A 23,664-nucleotide genomic window follows, 5' to 3' on the forward strand; every position below is an offset into this window, starting at 1 on the left:
ACTTTGGCACAATAAGAACCAGGATTGCATGCCTGTTTAAATATGTTAACATTCATAAGTTATAGGTACGTAAAAAGAAATGCTCTTTACTAGCTGCACAAATTGTTGACTACGTAGGAGGTAACTGTCAGTTTAACTTGAAGAAAAAAATAACGTTGACCAGTTTAGCTTCACAAAAATGTGAAAGAGTTGCGACCCTTTTGTTCCCATGTGCCTTTTCACATTCTAAAGAACTACAGAAAAACTATTTTGTGTTCACAAAATAAATGACCACTAACAGAATGAGCATTGGATGGGAGAAAATGTTAATGGGAAACAGTCCATACAAAATAACAAGACAGACCTTTATGGAAAAGAAGCACCAGTTCGTCTCGAGTGAAATACAGGAAAGCGACAGGATACAATTTGCTGTTAGAAATGACTAAACAGTGGGTTTGGTTAGGAAAGAAGCACACATTCAAATTATAAATATGGGTTGTGTTTGTAAGGACAGTGAATATTATAGTTGGGTTCAAATCGAGAGATAGTTGCAACAGTTTTTTAACACCAGAATAGCGTTTTATGAAAACCATGCAGAATGGAGTGTTAATTGCCTGGTGCGCCTCACTGTAGCGTTTGGCAAAATAATGGAGGTTGGTACAAACACAGGGAAATATGGCATGCAACAAAACCATCACACAGAGGCAATGTTCAGCTTTGTTCAAATTTACAATCGTCTAGCATGCGCTTTAAGAGGAATAACGTACAATATCGGGCACACTTGTGTGATGCTAAAGTTGAAGGAAATGCCATTTTGAGGACAGAGACAAGGACTGGAAAGAAGAATATTTGACCTTCAAAAGAGAAAATAAAGTAGCTAGCTTCACTGAAGGGCACAAACGTCAAGAAATATGAACACAAGGCATGCTATTATCTTCTCCTTCACAGCAATCTTCAAGCTTGCAAAAGAGGGCAAGTCTGCTGCTGTGTTATTGCTATTTTCCTTAGATTCAAGTCCTAGAGGCTCCCAATTAACTTACTTAAATAAAGTAAAGGAATTGTCGATAAGTGCTCACTACTTTCCACATGTAATGAATTGGACCTTTCATGAAAAAGAAACACGACTTCAGAGCCAAAAGAAAAATATATATAATACAGTGTTTGATTTGTGCCATAACACGAACAAAACATTCGACAGTCCTCCATGTTATGACTCAAAACATTATTGCTTCATAAGCAAACATGGAACTGAAATAACAGATTGGTCAATGCAAAATTAAATAATTGGCTATGAAATGGGCATTTTGATAAATGTCCTGCAATAAATATATCAGTGAATATTGTAATTAAAAAATCGGTTTCAATAAAACAATATGCGAAATGCCCTGGAAGAATAGAAAAAGGTGTGCAGTGAAATCCTTTCTGTGAAAATGAAAGGAACGTTTTTGAAAGACTGATCGATATGCCATTTTTTATAAGCAATTCAAGTTCTGGTTCCTTTCAAAAAGTTCTCTTACTAGACGTTCTAAAGAAAACAGATGCTCGTCTGCATCTTCAGGCACAAGATTCCGGATGGAATTTGCAAGTTCAAACAGGTATTCTGTGTTTCTTCCACTAGGACCAACTGCATTAAAAATTTGTTCCGCAATGTCTTCAAGAGGAGCTGGACCAAGATAGTTCGGATTATCACATGTTCCAATATATAACAACACATTAAAAGGCTTTATTGAGGGATCTTTTGGATAGAAGACAACGGTTGTAGTCCTGTAGCCTCCTTTCTCTCGAAAATCAAGGTATGCTTTAACTTCTTCCTCTTTTCCTGCTGGTAATCTGTACGCAATGCCCCATACAGAACCCTGAAAAAGAAAACATAACGTCTCAAATCAATGCATTGTTAATCATATGTACATTATTAATATAATTCAATATATATATATATATATATATATATATATATATATATATATATATATATATATACACCATAATCGTATTTCTGATGCTTGCATCTGCTTCGGTTCACATGCTATGCATAGGCTGACATCTAGTGGTAGCTGCGGCATATTACTGTTAGGCAGAAACCTGTGCAGTTCCCTCTGGGACCACTGCAAAAGATTTAAGACTACAGGTGTTTGGCAGTAAGGAACAAGTTACTTACCTGTAACTGTTGTTCTCCAGCATGGGTCTGGCATGGATTCACATGCTCATGAATATTCCCCGTCGTCAGGCTGGGAATCCTCGGTAAAGAAAAAACCAGTATCAGTTTCGTTTCTGATCTGTCTTTCGTAGTAATAACCAATCACTGGTCTCTGCGTCATACTGACCACAGCCAATGACTGCCCACTACCTAAGCACCGCCTCTGGCAGCCATCTTCAGATTTGGAAGCACGTGAAGTGGCAGTATGACCAAGTGAAGAGCCGCAGAGGGGTAGGCGGGAGGGTTCACATGTGAATCCATGCCAGACCCATGCTGGAGAACAACAGTTACAGGTAAGTAACTTGTTCCTTCTCCAGCATGGGGTCTGGCATGGATTCACATGCTCATGAATAAAGAATACATAGCAGTACACACATGCACAACCACGGGAGGTGGCAAAGGCTCAACATTAAGCATTGCATCAAACTCAACATTAAGCATCTTACCTCCCCACCAGGCTCACCTCAGGCGAACAGGTTGCGCAGCACTGCTTGGCCGACCCTGGACTCCTCCCTGGAATCCCGATCGACGCAGTAGAACTTTGTGAAGGTGTGCGTCGACCTCCACGTAGCAGCCCTGCATATGTCCAGCAGGGGCACACCAGAAAGGAACGCCGTGGTAGCTGCGATCGCTCTGGTGGAATGGGCTCTCGGACGGCCAGGCAGCGGTTGGTTTGCCAACCGATGACAGTACATGATACAGCCGGAGAGCCATCTGGAAATGGAAGCCTTCGAGAGAGCCTTCCCCTGATTGACAGGTCCAAAGTTCACAAAGAGTTGTGACGTCTTCCGAAAACACTTCGTGCGGTCCACATAGAACTTCAGCGCTCTAGCCACATCCAGCGAGTGCAAAGTTCTCTCAGCCGGCAACGAAGGCGACGGGAAGAATACAGGCAACACCAAGGGTTCGTTGAGGTGGAAGTCCGACGGTACCTTGGGCATGAAGGACGGGTGCGTCCTGAGCACTACCCTCGTGTCGTGAAAAGTCAAGTACTGGGCCTTGCAGGAAAGGGCCTGGATCTCTCCCACCCGTCGTGCGGAGGTGATGGCCACAAGAAACGATGTTTTCCACGACAGAAACTTCAACGGGGCCGAGTGCAGAGGCTCGAACGGAGGTCCCATGAGCTTGGTCAGCACCACGTTGAGCTCCCACGCCGGGGCTGGAGCCTTCACCGGCGGGAACGATCTGAACAGTCCCTTCATGAACTCTTTCACCAGACGATGAGACCACAAGGACGTCCGCCCCGTGGTTCTGGTGTATCGGGAGATCGCAGCAAGATGAATCTTGATGGACGCGTGTGCCAGTCCAGCTTTGGCCAGCGTCAGCAGGTACGGCAGTACTTGGGGAGCTGTAATCCGTAGAGGGTTAATCTTCTGTGCGTGGCACCAGACAGAGAACCTCTTCCATTTGTGTCCGTAGCATTTAAGAGTCGAGGACGCCCTGGCCTTTGCAAGAACCTCTCTGCAGTCGGCCGGTATGTCGTATCCTCCAGACTCTAGCGCTGCAGGAGCCAGGCCTGCAAGTTCAGCGATTTCGGGTCGTGGTGGAGGATGGCGCCTCCTTCCCTGGAGAGCAGATCCGCGTCCACCGGCAGCTTGATTGGCGGGGACGCTGACAAGTCCAGAAGGTCCGGGAACCATATCTGCCTCGGCCACGCAGGTGCGACGAGGATCTTCCTGCACCATGACCTCTTGAGCTGGTTGACGAGCCGGATTAGCAGTGGCAAAGGAGGGAACGCGTAGAGGAACAGGCCCTCCCAGGGGAACGAGAAAGCATCGCCCATGCTCCTCGCCTGGGGAAACCTGCTGGCGAACCTCCGGCACTTGGAGTTCGTCGCCGTCGCGAACAGGTCGATCTGGGGTGTGCCCCACCGTCGGAAGAGGCGATCCACTAGATCCTGTTGTAGTTCCCACTCGTGGCACGAGCGCAGCTCCCTGCTGAGTGAGTCGGCGATGGTGTTTTTTATCCCTGCCAGATGAAACGGCACCAGAAACATCCCTTGGGCGACTGCCCAATGCCACAGGTCCTGCGCCTCCTTGGACAGTGCTGGGGACCTGGTTCCGCCCTGTTTCCTGATGTAAAACATGGTGGTGGTGTTGTCGGTGAAGATCCTCACCACCTTGCCCTTGAGGGACGGAAGGAAGGAAGGACCTGAGGGCCCAAAACACTGCACGGAGCTCCAGGACGTTGATATGTAAGGATTTCTCCGTCGGGAGCCAAAGGCCTCTTGCGTGCAGATTTTCGGTGTGCGCTCCCCACCCTTCCAGGGAGGCATCCGTGGTCACTGTCTCCTGGTGGGCTGGGGTCTGGAAGTCCATGCCTGCCGTCAGAAGCGCGCGGGTGCCCCACCACCGGATCGCTCGTCGGAAACTCTCGTCGAGTGCGATCCTTTCCTCGAAGCTGCCCGTCGTTTGGATCCAGCGCGCGTCCAGGAACTCCTGCAACGGACGCATCCGGAGCCTGCACATGGGAATGAGGTAGATGCAGGAAGACATCATTCCGAGGAGGGACTTGATGGACCTCACCTTGGCCGCGTCGGCCACCAACATCCGCTGCACCTTGCCCAGGATGGTCCTGGTCCTCTCCTCCGACGGGGAGGCCAGAAGGGACACTGTGTTGAGCCTCGCTCCCAGAAACAGAGCGTCTTGCGCGGGTACCAGGTGGGATTTGGCGTAGTTCACGGAGAATCCCAGGTCCGTGAGAAGTTGGACGGTCCTTGCCGTGTGAACCACGGCGAGCTCCCTTGTCTTGGCTCGGATGAGCCAGTCGTCCAGGTAGGGGTAGACGTGGATCCCTTCGCGGCGCAGCTGCGCCGCCACCGGTGCGAGGCACTTGGTGAACACCCTGGGTGCCGACCGTAGTCCGAAGGGGAGGGCTTTGAACTGGTAATGACGCCCTTGGACCACAAACCTGAGGAATTTTCGGTGCCCCTTTAGGATGGGAATATGGAAGTAGGCATCCTCCAAATCCAACGATGACAGGAAGTCTCCTTCCTCCAGCTGACCCAGGACGTGCTGGAGGGTGACCATCCGGAACTTTTGCGCCTTGATGAACTTGTTCAGACGTCGCAGGTCCAGGATGGACTCCCACACGCTAACGAAGCTCGCCAGCCGGCCTCCCACCGGGGTGCTTCGGTGGGGGCCCGACCCCACGGCCGGTTCAATCCTGCTTCGACGAGGCTTTGCCGCCTTGTCCTTGGCGACGACGGCGGGGTCCGCCAGACTTGCCTCGTCCTCTGTAGGCCTTCTGAGACGACGAGCGGGCCGCTTGACGGTAGGAGGAGAAACCGCCGCCGGAACCTTTGGAGGCGCCCTTGCCTCCGCTGCTCCGAAAGGGCGTCCGTATTTGTTGCAAAACTCCAAGGGCCCGGGCCGTCTCGGTGTCCGCTTTAATGGCCTGAAGGGAATCGTCCACTGTTTTCCCAAACAGGTTGTTCCCATCGAAGGGCATGTCCAGGACTCTGGTCTGAACGTCTTGACGGAAGTCCGTAGCCTTGAGCCATCCACGCCGCCTAAGGCAAACGCCGTTGCCCAACTGGCGGAACCCAGTGTCGGCGATGTCCGTCGCAACGGTAATGGCGTGGTCCGAAGCCACCTCACCTTCCTGCAGGATCTCCAGGGCCTCTGCCCTCTTGTCGTCCGGCAAGAAGTCCAGCAGGGGAGCCAGTTTGTACCAGAGCTCCCTGTCGTATCGGGCCACGATAGCCAAGGCGTTGGCAGCTTTAATCGTCGTCGCTGCAGACGAGATGACTATGCGTCCCATAGCGTCCAATTTCTTTCCCTCGCCGTCCGGTGGGGAAGTCGATGTGGAGGCCGCACCCCCCCCCGCTTTTTTCCTGGCCGCCGCGGAGACGACGGAGTCCGGGGTAGGCTGCGCCCGGAGGCACAGGGGGGCCGTGTCCGGGACCCGGTACTTTTTCTCGTACCGGTCTCTTCTAGCTGGCGTCGTGGAAGGGTTCTTGAGGAGGGTGAGGCCCTCATCCCAAATGTCGTCCAATAGAGGCACTGCGAGGACCGTCTTCCTCTTGGCCTCGCGCCGCTGATAAAGGAAACCTTCCTTCTTCTTCTCCTCAGGGCAGAGTTGGAAAAGCTCGGATGCCCTGGCGATCACGGAGTGGAACGATCCAATCTCGTCGGGCGGAGAAGCCCTGGTGGGAGGCGACGACGGTACATCCTCGTCGTATACCTCGTCGTCCGTACCCGTCGCTGCCGTGTCAGTCCCGGTATCATCCCCTCGGGTGGACGGGGAGGAGGGCTGGAAGGGGCGCGACGGCTGAAAAGGAGGAGGAGGGTGGATCCTTCTTTTCTTGGTAGGGGGAACCCCAGAAGGTCCCGGTTCTGGGTCCCCCGACGGGAGAGGTTCCGTCGGCAACAGTAGTCTCGTCCTTATCTCTGAGCATAAGGACTGTATAGCCAACAAAATGGCCGCCGAGCTGTCTCGCGGCGCTGGCAGAGGGGAATCCGACGGGCGATCAGGGGCCCCGTCGGTACCCTCGACGATGTCGTGGTCACCTGCGTCGGGATCCATCCCGACGGGCCGGTCTTCTTCCACGCTGAGGCCGTGGCTTAAGACTTCGACCAGCTCCTCCTCCGAGGTTGAGGCCGAATCTACGACGACGCCCTGCCCCCCCCCTTTTCTTCCCCACGGGGGATTTCACGGGGGTCCTATCAATGGGCACAAAAGAGGACTCCCTCCGAGGTGGCAGGGAGACTCTGAGCCCCGAGGTCGCCACCACTGGCGTAGCCTCCACAGGCTGAGCCAGGGCCGCCGCAACAGACTCGATAGAGGGCTTGGCCGGATGGATTAAGGCCTTCACCACCTTAGGTGCGCTCACCGCCTTATCCTTGAGGGGGGGGACAGTGCCTCGCTCCCCCTCCGCCTTCCAGCTCGACCGGGGCCTCTCTAGGAGCCTCGCCGGGTGCTCGGCCTTCCTCTTACCCGACCCAGAGCGTTGGCTCGTGGTTGATGGTGCCGGGGAGGGTGCGCCCAGCCTGGCGCCCGTAGAGCCCGACCGTTCGGCGCTCCCGGTGCCAGCGGACTCGCGGTGCTTGGCCTTATGTTGGACCCCCGTCGCCGGGGCGTCCTCAAAGGTCTTAGAAGACCGCTCGGATTTCTTCCTCTTCTTCTCGCCAGACGGGCTCTTCCCTTCCAGCCAGTTGGCGAGACGTTGATGGCGGTCCTTCATGGTCCGCTCCGACATGTTGCCGCAAAACGCACAGTCCTTCTCCACGTGCGTCTTGTCCTCATGTAGGCAGTAAAGACAAAAAGAGTGTTCGTCCTCCTTGAAGACGTTCTGCAGCTGGCATCCAGGGCAGACCCTGAACAGCTTTCCGGGCGTCGAGCTTCCCTTCTCCGGGGCCATGACCGGGCCTGAGAAACTTCTGGAGTCCTCCAAAAGCGTAGCTTGACGAAATCTTCACCCTTGAGGGGCGCAGACGAATCCGACACGGGTCCCCGTTGATCGGATGGAGAGTCGGTGGAGCTTGAGGCTCTTTTGACCGAAAAAACGAAGTTTTTGAGAAAAAACGTGAAAAAAATAGCACTAACGCTCGAGAGCAATAGAACGAGGATCCCAACACATGAACGTGCGGTAAAAATCTGAAGATGGCTGCCAGAGGCGGTGCTTAGGTAGAGGGCAGTCATTGGCTGTGGTCAGTATGACGCAGAGACCAGTGATTGGTTATTACTACGAAAGACAGATCAGAAACGAAACTGATACTGGTTTTTTCTTTACCGAGGATTCCCAGCCTGACGACGGGGAATATTCATGAGCATGTGAATCCATGCCAGACCCCATGCTGGAGAAACCCACTTGGTAGCAGTCTGCACCACACAGATTCACTTGGTAGCTGTGGCTGAGCAGTCAGACTTCCCTCAAGAAGAGTTAGGCAGTATACAGAGTATTCACAATAGGTCAAGAGCACACAATAGAACAAGTAAACACTGACCAGGGCTTGGTGTAAAAGAGATAATTATTTATTTAAAACCACATCTAGAAAAACACACAAGCACTAATAGTAAGCAATTCAGAAACACGGTCACTAAAAGATATACACTCCCTTAAAAGAATATAAGACAAGTCTTAAGTAAAGCCCCACTTATTTTCAGACAGCGGTGAGCGGTTAACATAGATGGCCCTCTAATAGTTCGTTTTAAAAAGGGTGAGAAAAGCAGAGGACAAACTGAAACAGATCCCAACACTTTTACAAGAACAGAACAAGAGAGGAAGGCAAAGTAAAACTGTGAATTCAGAGTCAGTAGGCCAGATCTGCTTTAAGAGGATGGAAACAAGATTTGTCCAAGGTCACACGGTTGCAGTGCACAAAAGTCTTGTAAGGGTTCAAAAAGGAGTTTGAACAAAGAAAGGGACCAGTTAGAGGGTCAAGGCGGCCAGCCCAGTCCAGAAGGTTAAGGAGTTATTATTACCTTATAGCAATCTTTAGAAAGGGAGGCCTGGCGGACACGGTACCTTAAAGTGGTGAAAACACTCCAGCGGGGGCAGTTGTTCCTGGCAGCGGATGCAAGTCGGTGCTTTGTCCGGGGGAAGAGAGGATCTTGTCGTGGAGGAAGACAGGAGTCCGTTGCACTGCCAGGGAAGAAACCAGCCGCAGAGTTTCTCAGGTACAAGGAGCGGTCCGTTGATTCGCGGTTCAGTGGTGAGTGGCTATCCGGCCACCGGGGTGCTTGGCACGGGCAGTTCGACCACAAATCGGGCTGGGGTGCGAAGAAAGAAAGGTAAACTGGTTGTGCCCACCAGTCAGGGGAAGAAGCCTCTCCAGCCGGGAGATCTTCTCTGTCGTCGGGAAGTGTTGCGTCGGTTCTGCAGGGCTCCACCAGTGGTGTCGTTGTGGTAGGTCGGCTCAGCTTCTCCCTCGTCGGATTCTCAGGTCCTGCGGCGACTTCTGAAGTTCCAGTCCCCAAAGCCCTGCTTTTATGCAGCATACCCCCATTCACTCAGCCTAGCTGTCAATCAAACATGCTAAGAGGTGAGCCGGCCGGCACACCACTTGGGTCAATCACACAAGAGTGCGAATTGAGTTACCAAGGTAACTCAGTCCAGGGTGCCTAAACCCCCTCCCACACCCCCTGTCATACCCAGACAGAGTGGCACCACTTTTGGAGGCTTCTGTGGAGAAGCCCGCCAAAAAGTGGAACAAAGGGCTCGACTTGGGTTGGAGTCACAGAAGAGAACACAAACGCCATTTTAGAATCGAGTCCTGGCAAAAAATACTAACCGGAGAATTAATATTAATTAAATAAACTGGCGGTATGTTCGAGGCTATGAGAATTAAATAATTAAAGTTGGTAGCCTCGAACAATGGGAAAATCCCATGGGGAAATATTCGCGGTCCAATATAAAAAGTAGTTTCCACTGCCACCAGCCAAAACTCGATCAGGGGGGACGGAGACGTGCCCCCTCGACTAACAGACCCCGGGGCAATTGAATTGCCCGGACCAGTACGTCCACAATATAATGGTTTATACTGGTTTCTGTTAATAATTTGGGACTAGTAAAGCCAATGGTGACTTTACATGCCCTGGGAGACAGTAATCAGTCCCAGGGTATGGAGTCTATGGTGGGGTGTCACTATGACACCCCTGTGTTACTGCATGGAGGGTGCTGTGTAACACACATAGTAAAAACACATGAGACCCTATGGAGTAAAGGACCCCATAGCCCATAAAACACATTACCAGTCAAAGGAATACCATAAATCATGTCCAAGAGTGGGAGAAAGAGTCTCACTCTTGGCAGGAGGAAAAAAACAAACTCCAGAAATCCAGCGAAGCTGCTGGGCGACTCACTAGGTTAGGAAATTCAACCTAAAGAGAGAAATCTCCCTAACAATTACATTTTCTGTTTTCGGAACTTGAAAAGGGACGTCGACATGGCGTGCCAGTAATACTATCCCTAGTCTGACGTCTCCTGTACCCATGGTCCTTCACGCGTTGAAGTCCCTCAGATTGTTTTGTTTCTGACATGAAGTGTAGAGCGAGTACATATGTAATAAAGCAGATAGTAGGTAAAGCTAGAAAATATCTATGCATCTTCTATTCCACAGGGGAGGAAGGGTGGGCACATGTGAATCTAAGCAGATACAAGCATGAGAAATAAAATTACGGTGAGAAATGTATCCCTTCTGTGGCTTGTGGATCTGCTTAGATCACATGCTATGCAAAGACTAGCAAGCAGTATCTGGAGAAGGAGGTGGGTTAAAAGAAGGTACAGCAGCAAATAGTTGTTTCAGCCCTGCTTGTTCCACCTGTGAATCTGCTTTAGAATGTGTGTCAATGCAGTCATGCTGAATAAAAGGTATGTATGGAACTCCAAGAAGTTGCTTTGCAAATGGAGTCTAGAGGGACGTTGGCAATAAAAGGCAAAGTAGCTCCTGTACCTCTGGTGTACAAGGAAGGGTTTTGTTTGATAGGGAGTAACAGAGCTGTAAGCATTTCACTATCCATCTGGAGATGGCCTTTTTGAAACGTGATCACCTTCCCCGTCAGGTGCAACGGAGACAAACAGTTTATCTCTTTTTCTTAGCGGTTTTGTCTTGTTTACATAATAAATAACTGTCCTCCTTATATCCAGTGGTGGCGTTGTAAAGCCTCTTTACTCGTTCCATGAAGCCTTAACAGGGACTTTCCACCAGGACACCTTGTTCCGAGAAGGACAAGTTACTTACCCCTGGTCGACTGGATCTTCCTCCAAAGTATTCCTCATCTTTGACATGTAATGTCCAGATTCAGCTGTTATGGAAAACTTTTTCGGCAGAGGGCGCTGTGTGTCGATGGAGTTGCGTCGATGATCCTCAAAGGCCTCCTTTGAGGGTGACGTCATCGGAGATCATATATATATAGCACGCTCTGCACTCATTGGCCTCTGTTCTGTTTTTACTCCTCATGCAGCAGAGATGCCCATAAAAACGGGCATGACGGTACTCAACCTTCGTAGAGCGGAAGCTGTAATAGCATGGGAAATTCTACATAAGGGTAGGTTGGGAGGGCGATTAGGAATACGTTTGGGGGAATATCCAGTCTAAAGGACATTACTAGGGGTAAGTAACTTGTTCTTCGAATGGATTGTGTCCTCCAATGTATTCCTCATCTTTGACAGACTCCCAAAGCAGTGTTTATAATTGGAGGCGGGAGTAGAATTCTAGATACTATACATTTTCCAGGGCAGAGAAAAGTACTGCCTTGCCAAAAGCAAGATCTTGAGAATGGGAAGCATCGAGGGCATAATGTTTTGTGAATGTGTTCATCGTTGACCACGTTGCAGCGTCACAAATATTCCTAACAGGAACTCCCCTTTGCAGGGCTGTAGATATGCCATGCCCCTAGTAGAAGGAGCTCGCAAGTCTTCAGGAGGGTCCTTGTCGAAGACTGTAAAGGGTTGCTTTACGGACAGTGCGTGCAACTCTCTCACTCTGCGTGCTGATGTGAGAGCAACCAATACAATGGTTTTAAAGGTCAACAACTTTAGAGGACACGTGTGCAATGGTTCAAAGGGTGCACACATTAAACCAAATGTCGGTCCCAAACCGGAACCTGGAAGGGAGATGTAGGATACACATAGTGAGTCCTTTTAGAAATTGAGTCATTAGAGCGATTTTGAAATAACATTCCTCAGATGAGCGCTTAAAGATGGATAGTGTTGCCCAATAGCCTTTAATGGTACCAATATGGAGCCCCAAATTGGCCAAGGACAGAAGGAAGGATAGAATATCCAGTGTTGTACACAGGAAAGGATCCACATTATTTTCTTTGCACCAGTTGCAAAACTTGTTCCAACAGCAACAGTACAAAGATTTTATTGCTGGTCTTCTAGCCGAAATCAACACCCCCCATAACGTCATCTGGGAGATCTCAATCCTTATATTTCAACCTTTCAGAAACCAAGCTTGAAGGTTGAGAATATTGAACTCTGGATGGAGAACTCGACCCTCCTTTTGTGAGAGAAGATCCTCTCTCTGGGGAAGACGTATCGGAGGACATATGGCCATGTCTAGAAGGTCCGGGTACCACATTATCCTGGCCCAATCCGGGGCAATTAGAATCATGTGCTTCCTGAACTTTCTCAACCTCCTGATCATGTGAGGAATGACGGGGACTGGAGGAAACGCATACAGCAGTGGAAACTCCCAGTCCACCACGAACGTGTCTCCTAGAGCTCCTCTTCGGGAAATTCCCTGGAGCAAAACAGTTCGCACTTCAGGTTCACCCCAGTCGCGAACAGATCCACTTGAGGGGTCCCCAAAAGGTGAAGCTCACTTGAAGGATTTCCTGAGCTAGTTCCCACTTGTGGGAGACTGCTCTGCCTGCCCAGAGCGTCGGCCACTGTGTTCTCCTCTCTGGCTATGTGAACAGCTGATAGATATATTCTTTCTTGAATTGCCCAGTACCAAAGCGGCATTGTCTCTCTGCACAGTGGTAGTGACCCTACACCTCCTCTCTTGTTGCAGGACATAGCCATCGTGTTGTCTGCCATTATCAAGACATTCTTCCCCTGCACAGAGGGCAGGAAGGCCTTCAGAGCTAATCTGATTGCCCTCAGCTCCAAAAGATCGATATGTAGTTTGGACTCCGATGGAGACCAACGACCGCTGACTGTCAAATCGTTGGCATGGGCTCCCCTACTTGTGAGTGAGGCGTCCGTCACCACTGTAATCTCCGGCCATCGTTGCCAAAAAGGGTTCTCCCTTCAGAATATTTTCCTCACAGGCCCACCACCCAAGAAGATCCTTTGAGACCTTGGCTGGAATCTGAAGTCGGTCTGACATCTTTCCTGAGAATTGGGACCATTATGCCCATTGACGTGATCTCATTCTCAGGCGGGTTTCTGGCACCAGAAAAATGCAGGATGCCATGAGGCCTAGCAACCACAAGAAATTGAAGGCCAGAAGATTCTGGGCATTCTGAAATTGGGATACCATCTGAAGAATGGCTTGAGCCCTACTTTGGGAGGCAAGCTCTTTCCCTAAGACGTGTCTAGCACAGCCCCAATATATTGGAGCTGTTGGGAAGGTGTCATATGGGACTTCTTGTAATTGAAGCAGAAGCCCAATTTGTGAAGGGAGTGGCAGGTGAATGAGATGATCCAAGGTTTTTTGGGTGATTGCATCCTGATCAGCCCCTGATAGGGGTAGAAATAAATCCCCCCTCTCCTGAGATTCGCTGCCACTACTGCCATCAGTTTGGTGAAAACCCTTAGGCCGAGGTTAGCCCAAAAGGCAGAACTCAAAACTGATAATGAGAACTGCCAACTGCAAACCTCAGGTATTTTCTGTGTTTCAGATGGATTGGCACATGAAAATAAGCATCCTGAAGGTCTAATGACACCAACCAATCCTGGAGGGCCTAGAAGATCTGAGAAAGTGTGACCATCTTGAATTTGTCCTTCCTGAAGAGCTTGTTCAAGTATCAGAAGTCCAAGATGGGTCTCAGTCCTCTTGTCCTTTTAGAGGAATCAAAAAATATGGGGAGTACCATCCCTTGTTCCTCTCTGCTACAGATACTGGTTCTATAGTACCTTTCTCTAGCAGGGTTAAAACTTCCTGCACAAGGAGCAGGTCCGGAACCATCAACGAGCAGCTCCCCGGTGGATTGTCTTATAAAAGGAAGGCAGTAACCATGGGCTACGGTTTCCAGAGCCCAAGCACCCGAAGTAATGGCTCGCCATTATTCTAAATGCTGAGACAGTCTGTCCCCCACTGGTGAACTGTGATTCAAGACCTCAAAGTGGTTTTGAGGCGGCTGTTGCAGAGGCCGATGGTAAAGAGGCTGCTGTTTGAGCTGGCTTGGCACCTCTACCTCGTCCACCAAGAGTACATTTTTTTCACTGGCCTCTTAGACTGGCCATTCCTCTCGCCCTTCCACTGAGTAGTAGCAAAAATATCTACCCCTCCAAGGTTGTCCACTAGTACGAAAAGGCAGAGGTTGCCCAACAGGGGCACCTAAAGACATGGCTGACGCCTTAGATGTCTGCAACTTCTCAAGGTTCTCATCAGCCTTGCTGCCAACAAGATGAGACCCGTCAAAAGGCATGTTGAGAAGTCCCGACTGCACATCTGGTGCAGAACCAGACTTCCTGAACCACGCATCTGTGCGTATTACAGTGCTGGTCGCCATGGATCTGCTGATGAAATCTGCAGTATCCAACCCTGACTGAAGGGATTCACAACTAGCCTCTTGGCCGTCCTTAATAGCCAATAATCCACCTCCTTCTTCCCCCTCGGGAATATGCTCTGCTGCCATAGATATGCAAACCACAAAGAGTGTACGAAACTTTTGCTAGGGCACAGGTGGAGTTGGCTGATTTCAGCACCATGCTCCCCACTGAAAATACTTTTCTTGCCCATCCATCTACACGCTTGTCATCCCCATCAGGAGGGATGGTAGGGTACGCTCCCTGCTTCTACGTAGCTGCCTGCATCACCAGACTCTCCTGAGTGGGGTGTTTCGACAGATAGTTGGGGTCACTACTGGAGTGGAGGTATTTCCATTTCAGATTTGGTATCCGGAGCTTCCCAATTTCCAGCCGCCCTATTTTGTAAAGCCATATGCAATGGCAATACCGGGTCAGTTTGGAGACCATTCTGCAAAATATCAGTTAAACCGTCCTGTTCATGAGGGAGTGGTGGTCTGCTCCATGCTAAGTTCTCTACAACTCTGGACATGACTTGTCTGTATGGAGAGTCGGCATGTTTGCCAGGCACAGGTCTACCGAACTCTAGCTCGGATGAAGCATCAACTCCACTCGCTGACTCTAAATTGTCATATAGATCTTTAATCCTGGACTCCTCTGAAATCAGACCCTCTGGAACATTGGGCGTTCCATATTGCAGTCCAAAAAGGAGCATCCTCGCCATCAGAGTGTTGTGGGATGTTTTTACCCATGCATCCAAGCCCTACCATAAAACTGTGCAGTACTGGCATGGAAAACATCATGATGGCCAGAACTCCCCAGAGAGTGCACAGGGAAAACTATGAAGAATAGGCTGCCACCCATTTTTTCCTATGTTGTGAGCACAGGAGGGCACCGCCTAAAACCATCATTGGGCTACACACACAGTAGCCTGAAACCGTTGGGAATGGCAATGCTGATTGCCAAAAGCAACCCAGAACTGTGGGGAATTCATTTTCTTAATGTCAAAAATGGATGCAGTACCGGTGCTCACCACTATCAGAAAGCCGGCGTTTTAAAACCACCAGAATTTTGTGTAAAACTGAACAAATGAACCGAAACCAGACCAAGGAAAGACTTGCTAAGAGGTGGATACGATGTAAAACTAGATTCTGAAATGACTTGAAGGAAGTAATTATTTAATGTATATATAAAAAATAGCTGCATGTAAGTTGGATTTGAATGTAGAAAACTGGGAACCAAAGTGGCATTTACCTGAATTCTGCCTGACAACTACCCCCGACAGGAGTTGAACTGGCTCAACAACTCTTCCCAGGCCTGGCTGCATCCTGCTGGCCCCACCAAAAGGAGATGACACCTCTCTGATTGAATTAAGGGAGGGGTACCTGCAGACTGCAGGAGGTTGAACAAAGCCCTGTCCTGGGTTCAGGCAAATGTTATATTGGGTGGGGGGTCTTAAAATGGCTTCCTCTTGGGAGAAACTGGGAGGGGCAGTGTCTGAGAGCCAGCTGAGCTTGGGGGAAGTGGATGAACCAGTTATTCCACCATGTGATGTGGGAAGCCACACCCATTTTTGAAGATAGGTAATTCATAGTACGGACCTGTCAAAATTATAAAAATATTATTCTTAGGATTTTTCTGTGCACATTTTAAAAGGTGTTAGGACCCTGTGGGATGTTCTTGGGGATAGTAGCAGAAAAAAAGGTTGTTACTCCAAATGTATGCATGTTAAAAATCTGACACTTTATCATCTGAAACCCATATCCCTGGTGCACATTTGTGTAAAATCTGGAAAGGTTTAGAGGTCATTATCTGGATGAAAAGGGGAGAATTCTGTCATCAGTGGACACGACATCGTACAAAGACAGGGATCAGATGGCTTGGTGCTACAGAAAATATGTTAACTGGACCTATAATATGAGAAAAATGGTACATAGATAAATATGTATTTGGGTCAGAAATAGATTTGTGTGCAATTTGACAAGGGGAGGTTCCTCTGACCATAAAACGTACAGCATCACTCTGACACTCCATTTCTTCCCCCCAATCAAGGGAGAGAGGAAAGCTTGGCCAATGATAAGTGAGAGGGGCAGGCTTAGCTAGGCCCAGGCACACACCCATTTTCAAAACACATAAAAAGGGCCACTGAAACCCAGGTAGGGGAATTCACTTTCCACTTTCTTGCGGGACGCTTTGCCAGGAGACTCCAGATTTCAAATCCATCAACCTCCAGAGACCAGAGATCCAGAAAGACCAGAACTGTGCAGTGCTGAGAGCAGAACCAGAGACCAGACCGCTGTTCAGAACCACCCGCCGGAAGTCCCGTCCAACCTGACCAGACCTTGACGGCTTATTTCAAAAATATAGTGTGAGTACTCACTGTGCAAAACAAATCTCTTAGTTTAAAATAATCTAATCCAAACTATTTTAGCCTATTAGAACTGCCTCCTAGAACCGTGTCATTCTGTCATCTTTAAAACTGAAATCTGTCATCTGTCATTCTGAGCTTTAAAATTTCAAATCCGAAAAACTACTTTCACAAAATCGTCCGTATCTCCGGAACCGTTTGTGCTAGGAACGAGATTTAACTTTCATCTTAACTCCTTATAGTGCCTCTGTAATTACGCTCGACGCGCGCAAGTAAATTTACCGCGATTTGACATTTTGCACAATTTCAGCCACGTGTAAAAATCAGCAGCTTCTTGCTTTCCTTTGTTAAAATTCGTTTTAACCTGCTAGTTACTCCTAGGGCATTGCTAAAGTGAGCCTGAACTAATATAAACTAGATATCACCCACCCTGAACCTCTAGAGGGAATTAAAAGCCTTTTTAGCACATTTCTCACTTCATTGTCATCACATTCAAAGCATTTTGGGCCTGTGTTTCAAACCTCTACCTGTTTTCCTCTAAGCTTTCTTGGGGGGAACTGCATTTCATATTGCATTTTGTTGGGATTCTTGAAGACTGTGTGCTCTCCTTCCATTTCTTATATTGCATAGGGGGGGTGAATTGTCAAAAGAAAACGTGATCATATTACCTTTTGCTAAAATCATAACAAGTATTTCTGTACTGCAATTTATTCCTCATTGCTTTTCCCTTGAAACCATAAAAGTATTTTCGCTGCCTTATCCCTCCGATACCAACTCCTCATTGACTGTAAAGAAGTGTACTAGTGTTAGGTTACCCATTGTTGATCAACATTATATTCATAAGTGTGATATCAATTATTAATTTCTTATAAAAGTGTGATATATATATATATATATATATATATATATATATTGTTTAATTTTTCAAATAAACCTTTTAGGTTTGCAAAACAAGCCTACTTCTTGGCTCAGTGGGGTCAAGGGGGATTCTAAGAGAGGGGTGTTATACAAGGGTTCATCATCCAGATTATAACTTGCCATAAAAATATATAAATAAGGGCTTCCCTTGGGTATCCCAGACAAGGCACTGACTTAGTGGGATTGCTTGATTGGAGTCACTTACAGTGTTCTTCATCTTCATAGATTGAAGAGAGTGATTTGAAAAGCTCCTTTCTGGGTAAAGGAGTATAAACATTTTCAGATGGAGTCAGTGTAGGCTTCGATGGCATCAAAGGCTTTATTTGCGCTGATTGAGGAGGCGCGCTTGGCTTCGATGGAACAGCCAGCGTATGCGGCATAGCGGTCTTCAAAGTTGTCGAGATCCTGACGGGTGTAGTAGCCATCGAGGACATTGTTGGCGTTGAGGGTCTCGATGGTGTTGAGGATCTCGATCTAGATTTTTCTTTGTGCTCTTCATCGTAAGAGGGCCTTGAGAGCTCTCAATGTTTGTTGGGCCTGTTTCCCGGGCTCAAAGACACTCAGGATTTTGACTGAGACCTACGCTTACCGGCTCGCTTGGAAGGCTTGGTAGGAGCATGACACGGTTTTTTTGAACATTTTTAAAATTTCCTTTTGGAAAACTTTCGATTCTGCTGGGGTCGATTTTTTTTGTTGGACATGTGAACCATTTGGTGAATCGTCGGAGGAAGACGAAGGTGACTTCCGGTGCCTCCTCTTAGACTTTTTCAACACTGGCGACAAGTGGTGCAAACCACTCCTAGGCCGCTTCGCCTTCTTCCTTCGAGGAGGGTCTCCTCTTGACTAGCAGGTCGGAGCTTAGGGGATTTGGGTAATCTTCCCACTTGGAGTTCCCTCTTCCACTCCCTCAAGGCCTTTCCTGTCATGGATTGACATTTTGAACAATTGGCAATGTCATGGTCCTCGGCAAGGCATCACAAGCAGACACGGTGCGGGTCGGTAAGGGACATCTTTGACTCGCAGTCCTGGCATTTTTTAAAACCGGTTTTCGGTGTGGAAGGCTTCGAGGATTAAGACATCTCAAAGAATTTTTCAAAGAATTTCTCAAAAACAAATCGTTCGACGATGAGGCACGCTAATTCTCATTAGACGAAGCAAAAGATGTTGCGAAAAAACGGAACCGAGTGTCATGATCTCTGCTTCCAAAAGGTCAGGGTTTTCCCAACTCCCTTGGAAGCAGATCCATAACCCAGGTTCCGAGGGCCAACCAGTCCCAATTGGGACCTTTTGGACCCAGTCCTGGCGCCAGTGGCACCAGGCTCATAAATATGCCCAGTCCCAGCGCTGGAAGCGCCGGGCTCATAATGCTTGGGTGGACTTACCTTCAGCAGACCATGCTGCTTACTTGCCTGCCAGTTGAGCCTCTGATCCTCTTCTGTTTGGAACTACTTTTCCTGTTGGGTGGGGCTGGAGCCACTCCCTAGATTCAGAACACTGGAACTCTTCTGGAAGGCAGGAACTCTTTTCTTACCAGGAACTCTTTTCTTACTTAGGCGTGGCTGTGGAAGGAGACACCTAAGCACTACAGGAGGCTATTTAAACCACACCCGGTGGATGAATCTTGCTTTGCGTTATTCTGCAACCTCTGCAGCAGAACGCTCATCGTGTCTTCTGCATCCGGTCCTGGGCCTAAGGAAAAAGGCTTACCATCCTGAATCCAGTCTTCAGCAACACCTATAAAGACAAGAAAGAACAGGTTAGCATTCCGGCATCTGAAAGGCAAAGGCTTACCATCCTGAATCCAGTCTTCAGCAACACCTATAAAGACAAGAAAGAACAGGTTAGCATTCCGGCATCTGAAAGGCAAGTTTACCAACTCTTCGCACGCTCCGGAGGCCTTCGGCGCTGCATCCCGCATCTGAAAGACAAAACAAGGTGCGTTTAAAGACATTGGGGAACTTTAATACTCACGTGCCATTACTCCTTTCCACATCTAATCCAGTGGGTATTCCGGCACCCTGCAGCCGCTCCGAACTCGTACCTGCAAAATAAAAAGACAGTTAGAGCGCATAGTGAAGCAGGCAACAAGCGCTTACTTACGTGCTTCCAGGCGCTTCTATTCATCACACGGGCTCCATCTTCAACTCACTTCAGCCCGTCATCCGCCATCGCCGGAACCCTGCAAAACAAGAGACATCATTACTAAAGACTTTAAAGACATTTGAATGACTCGAAACTTACCGTTCGTGCAGTAAACGACGGACAGCAGTCCTCTGAAGTCAAGAGGCCTGCGCTACCTATCCAGTGAAGAAACTGGTTACAGCACCCTGCCCCGAGGCAGATGGAGAGCTCGGCATTCACTTACCCAAGACATCTTACTCTACACGTCAGGCATACAGTGCACTGAGGTCCAGCCCAAAGAGCCAACCGGGTGCTACACATCACCTTTGAAGATACGGTAGTCGCCCAGTCAAGACCGGCGCCTCTGCGAGAATCAGGTGAGCGTTACACTGAGGCCAACTGGCGCTGTGCGTGCTATATGTGATCTCAGATGACGTCACCCTCGACAGAGGCCTTCGAGGGACATCGACTCGACACCATCGACGCATAGCACCCTCTGCCGAAAAAGTTTTCCGAAGCAGCTGAAGCTGGACATTACATGTCAAAGATGAGGAATATGTTGGAGGACACAATCCATTCGAAATGGTGTACGCAGATAGAGCCGGTAGGTGAACCTTGATTGAGTTGAATACTAGGCCAGAGTCTAGTAAGTGGAGCATTCAATGAAGAATGTGTGATGGGTTACATTCAACAGGGTTTACATTTTTTGACTGGCATATATTACAAATCTTTCCCATTTGTTAAAGTAACAGTGTCTGGTGTTTGGTTTACTTGCCTCCTTGAGGATTTCCCTACACCTTTGAGGTAATTTTAAATGACCAAACTCTGACTTCAGGAGCCAAGCTGCCAAGTTCATAGAGTGAGGATGTGGGTGTAACTTTGTCCCCCTGTGTTGGGCGAGCATGTTGAAGGGGCACAGGAGCTTGATTGATTCGCACATCGCCAGTTTGCACAGATGTGGGAACCAAGGTTGTCTTGCCCACATTGGGGATTCGAGTTACCTGTTCCCGGTGCATCTTGCGTACTATTCTACTCAGGAGCGGTGTTGGGGCAAAAGCGTCAGAAAATTTTCCTGACCCTTTCATCCACAGGCCGTTCACCCTTGGAGCTGGGTTGGGGAAACCTTGATGCAAAGTCTGGGCATTGTGCGTTTAGGCTCGTTTGATATGATATGGCATTTATAATGCGCCTATACACAAGTGTTTCAAGATGCAACGAGACAAGGAAGGGGAACAAAGGGGGACAGACAACAATCCTACTAGGCCAGGTGTCATTCAGATCGCGCAAGTGCGAGGGAAGGAAGGAAGGAAGGGAAAGTGCAGTACATGGGAATGGATAACACTGAAATAACGGCCAGCATGTGGCAAGTGCATGGGTAAGTACGGACATCAGCTATCGAGGTCTGGTAGGGCGACTGTAGGGATCCAGAACAGTCCCCAAGTGAGGGGGTTGCCAGTTGGGCAGTGTGGGTATGTGACGCTGGCGGGGAGGGACCTGGGCCTGGGATCAGAGGGTGTCCAGGTAGCCAGTGCAGAACTAGGTTTCAGCCAGGAGGTCAGCAGAGGAGAGGGAGAGAAAAAGCAGAAGCAAAGAGAATGGTTTTGAGGTGCTTACGGAACCGAAGATGGTTCTCCTCAAGTTTAAGGGAGGCTGTTCCAGAGGGAGGCACCCGCCGAGGAAAGATCTACTACCAACTCGTTTCTTGGAGAAGCGACTGACCCTGAGGGAGCTGGAGGCAGATGAGCGAAGAGCTCGAGAAGGAAGATATTTAGGAAGAGCGAGTAGAAGGTATTTAGGCCCCAGAAGGCGATGCAGAGGGTTTTGAACTTAATCCTTGCAGCCACTGGGAGTCAGTGCAGAGATTTCAGTCCTGAAGAGATACGTTCCCTGGGCTTGAGGCCAAGGACAAGTCTTGCAGTCGTGTTCTGGATGTGTTGCAGAGGGCGGAGAGTAGAAGCAGGCATATTTAGAAAGAGGCTGTTGCAATAATCCAGCCTAGAGAGAACCAGAGCTCTGGAGACAGAGCTCCTGGGGAAGGAGAGGAAAGGCAGAATACCTCTGAGGAGGTGCAGCTGGTAGTGAGACTTCTTGGAGACGTCAGAGATGTGAGGAGAGAAGGAGAGTGTGGAGTCGAAGATGACCCCAAGGTTTTTGGCCTTGCAGGTGGGAGCAGGAAGAGGTCTAAGAGGCCGGCCAGAGAGCAACAGGAAAGATGACCCCAAGGTTTTTGGCCTTGCAGGTGGGAGCAGGAAGAGGTCTAAGAGGCCGGCCAGAGAGCAACAGGAAAGGAGGGGCGGGTGTGCCGATTAGGAGAATCTCAGTCTTACTGGATTTAAAGCAGAGGTCATAGGCGGCACACCACCCCTGGTAAGCAGACCGTCAGAGATGAGGGAAGGAGAGGAGGAGACCGAGGGTAGCCCTAAACAAGTTAAAGGAGGATAGCCCCAGAGGGAAAAGATATGGTCTAAAATGTCTCTGTTGAGTTGCCACTCGTGTTGTTCGGGGCGGGGAGGTGGGGGCGAAATCTCTGCTTAGCGAGTCTGCTGTTGAGACACTAGGAACATGTTTTGCTTGAGTGCCCACTTCCAAATTCTTTGGGCTAGGCTGGATAGACTTGGAGAGTGCTTGTTTATGTAAAACATGACAGTGGTGCTGTCTGTAGGGACTTGTATCGTTTCACCTGTTAGATGCACTTGAAAGGCCTGTAGGGCGTTGAGCACTGGTAGCAGCTCCAATCCAACAGGTTTATGTGATTCTGGGCTGTGATCTGTGTCCACAGGCAATACGCTCTGTGGTGAAGGTAATTGGCTCCCCATCCGGAGAGTGAGGCGTCAGTTGTGACAATCGCTTGTACTTGGATTATGAAAGGATTTTCCCTTTAGCAGATTTTCCTTTGTCCACCAGCGTAGCGCTTGAACTAGGCTTAACGAAACAACCACTAGATCGTCCCACTGACCGCTTGCCCGAGACTACGGTTTTGCTAACCACTCTTGCATTGGGATGCGTAACCGGGCATGCAGAACCAGGTAAATGCATGAAGCCATCATCCTGAGCAAGCGCATTGCCTTGCATAATGTTATTTGGCGACTGGCGACTGGCTAGATACAGAGGTATTTGCAGCAGTATGTTTTGTACTCTTTCGTTTGAAATGAAGGCTAGCCCCTCTTCCGTCTTTATGATGGCTCTTAAGAACTGTTTGGTTTTGCTTGGAACGAGACTTGATTTTTTTCTAGTTGATTGAGAATCCCAATTGGAACAAGACATTGATTGTCCTTGGGGTATTTTGCTTGCAGATTTTAGGGGATTTCCCGGTTATTAGCCAGCTGTCCAGATAAGGGTACACTGGGATTGATTCTCTGTGTTAAGACGGATTTCTGAACTCTGTCCTAGCGGCGCAGAAGTTCAGAAGGCCAACCTAATTACTTGGAACAGGGTAACCTCTGGACAAGCCAGACCAATCAGGGTAGCGATCGCGGCGGTCAAGACTAGGTCTCAAGAGGGGTGAGGGTGACTGAAAGCCCGCAATGAGCACACAAAGCAAGGATACTTACAAACTACTCCAAACAGGTGTTATGTTAAAAATATATAAACATTTATTCCAAGGCCTTTAAAACAATGATCGTAGAGAGAAATCACAATACAACTCTAGTAAACCAACACATACCATACCAATACAATATATATACAAATACAAACAAGTCTCAAGCGTTAGATGCACGAAATGTGTAGTCCACCTAAAAGGGAAGGAAAACAGGCAGTGCAAAATAATGCTTAGACCCAGTCCGCCTTCAGAGGCACCTAACTAAAAGGAAGTCCGAGCCCTACGAAGAGTGGAGCCTTGTGCTCAAAAGTACCTGCACACGCTGGTGCCAACGGGCAAAAGGGGAGTCTCTTCGAGGGAAATCAGGCAGTTCAGTTTAGTGCACAAATGAAGAA

The 23,664-nt window shown here is 48.9% G+C and overlaps 1 protein-coding gene across 3 annotated transcripts in view; it reads right to left on the reverse strand.

Moving 5' to 3' along the window:
• Window positions 1–330: 330 nt before the first annotated feature.
• Window positions 331–23,664, reverse strand: part of CHAC2 (ChaC glutathione specific gamma-glutamylcyclotransferase 2) — a 307,511-nt gene continuing 284,177 nt past the window's right edge. For all 3 annotated transcript variants that reach the window (XM_069608364.1, XM_069608366.1, XM_069608365.1), the window contains one exon: window positions 331–1,835. In XM_069608364.1, the coding sequence (XP_069464465.1) occupies window positions 1,452–1,835 (384 nt within the window). In that variant the 3' untranslated portion in view covers window positions 331–1,451. The remainder of the gene's footprint in view (window positions 1,836–23,664) is intronic.

Source organism: Ambystoma mexicanum, chromosome 4q, assembly GCF_040938575.1.
Source record: "Ambystoma mexicanum isolate Mex_15411 chromosome 4q, UKY_AmexF1_1, whole genome shotgun sequence".
Lineage (NCBI taxonomy): Eukaryota > Metazoa > Chordata > Amphibia > Caudata > Ambystomatidae > Ambystoma > Ambystoma mexicanum.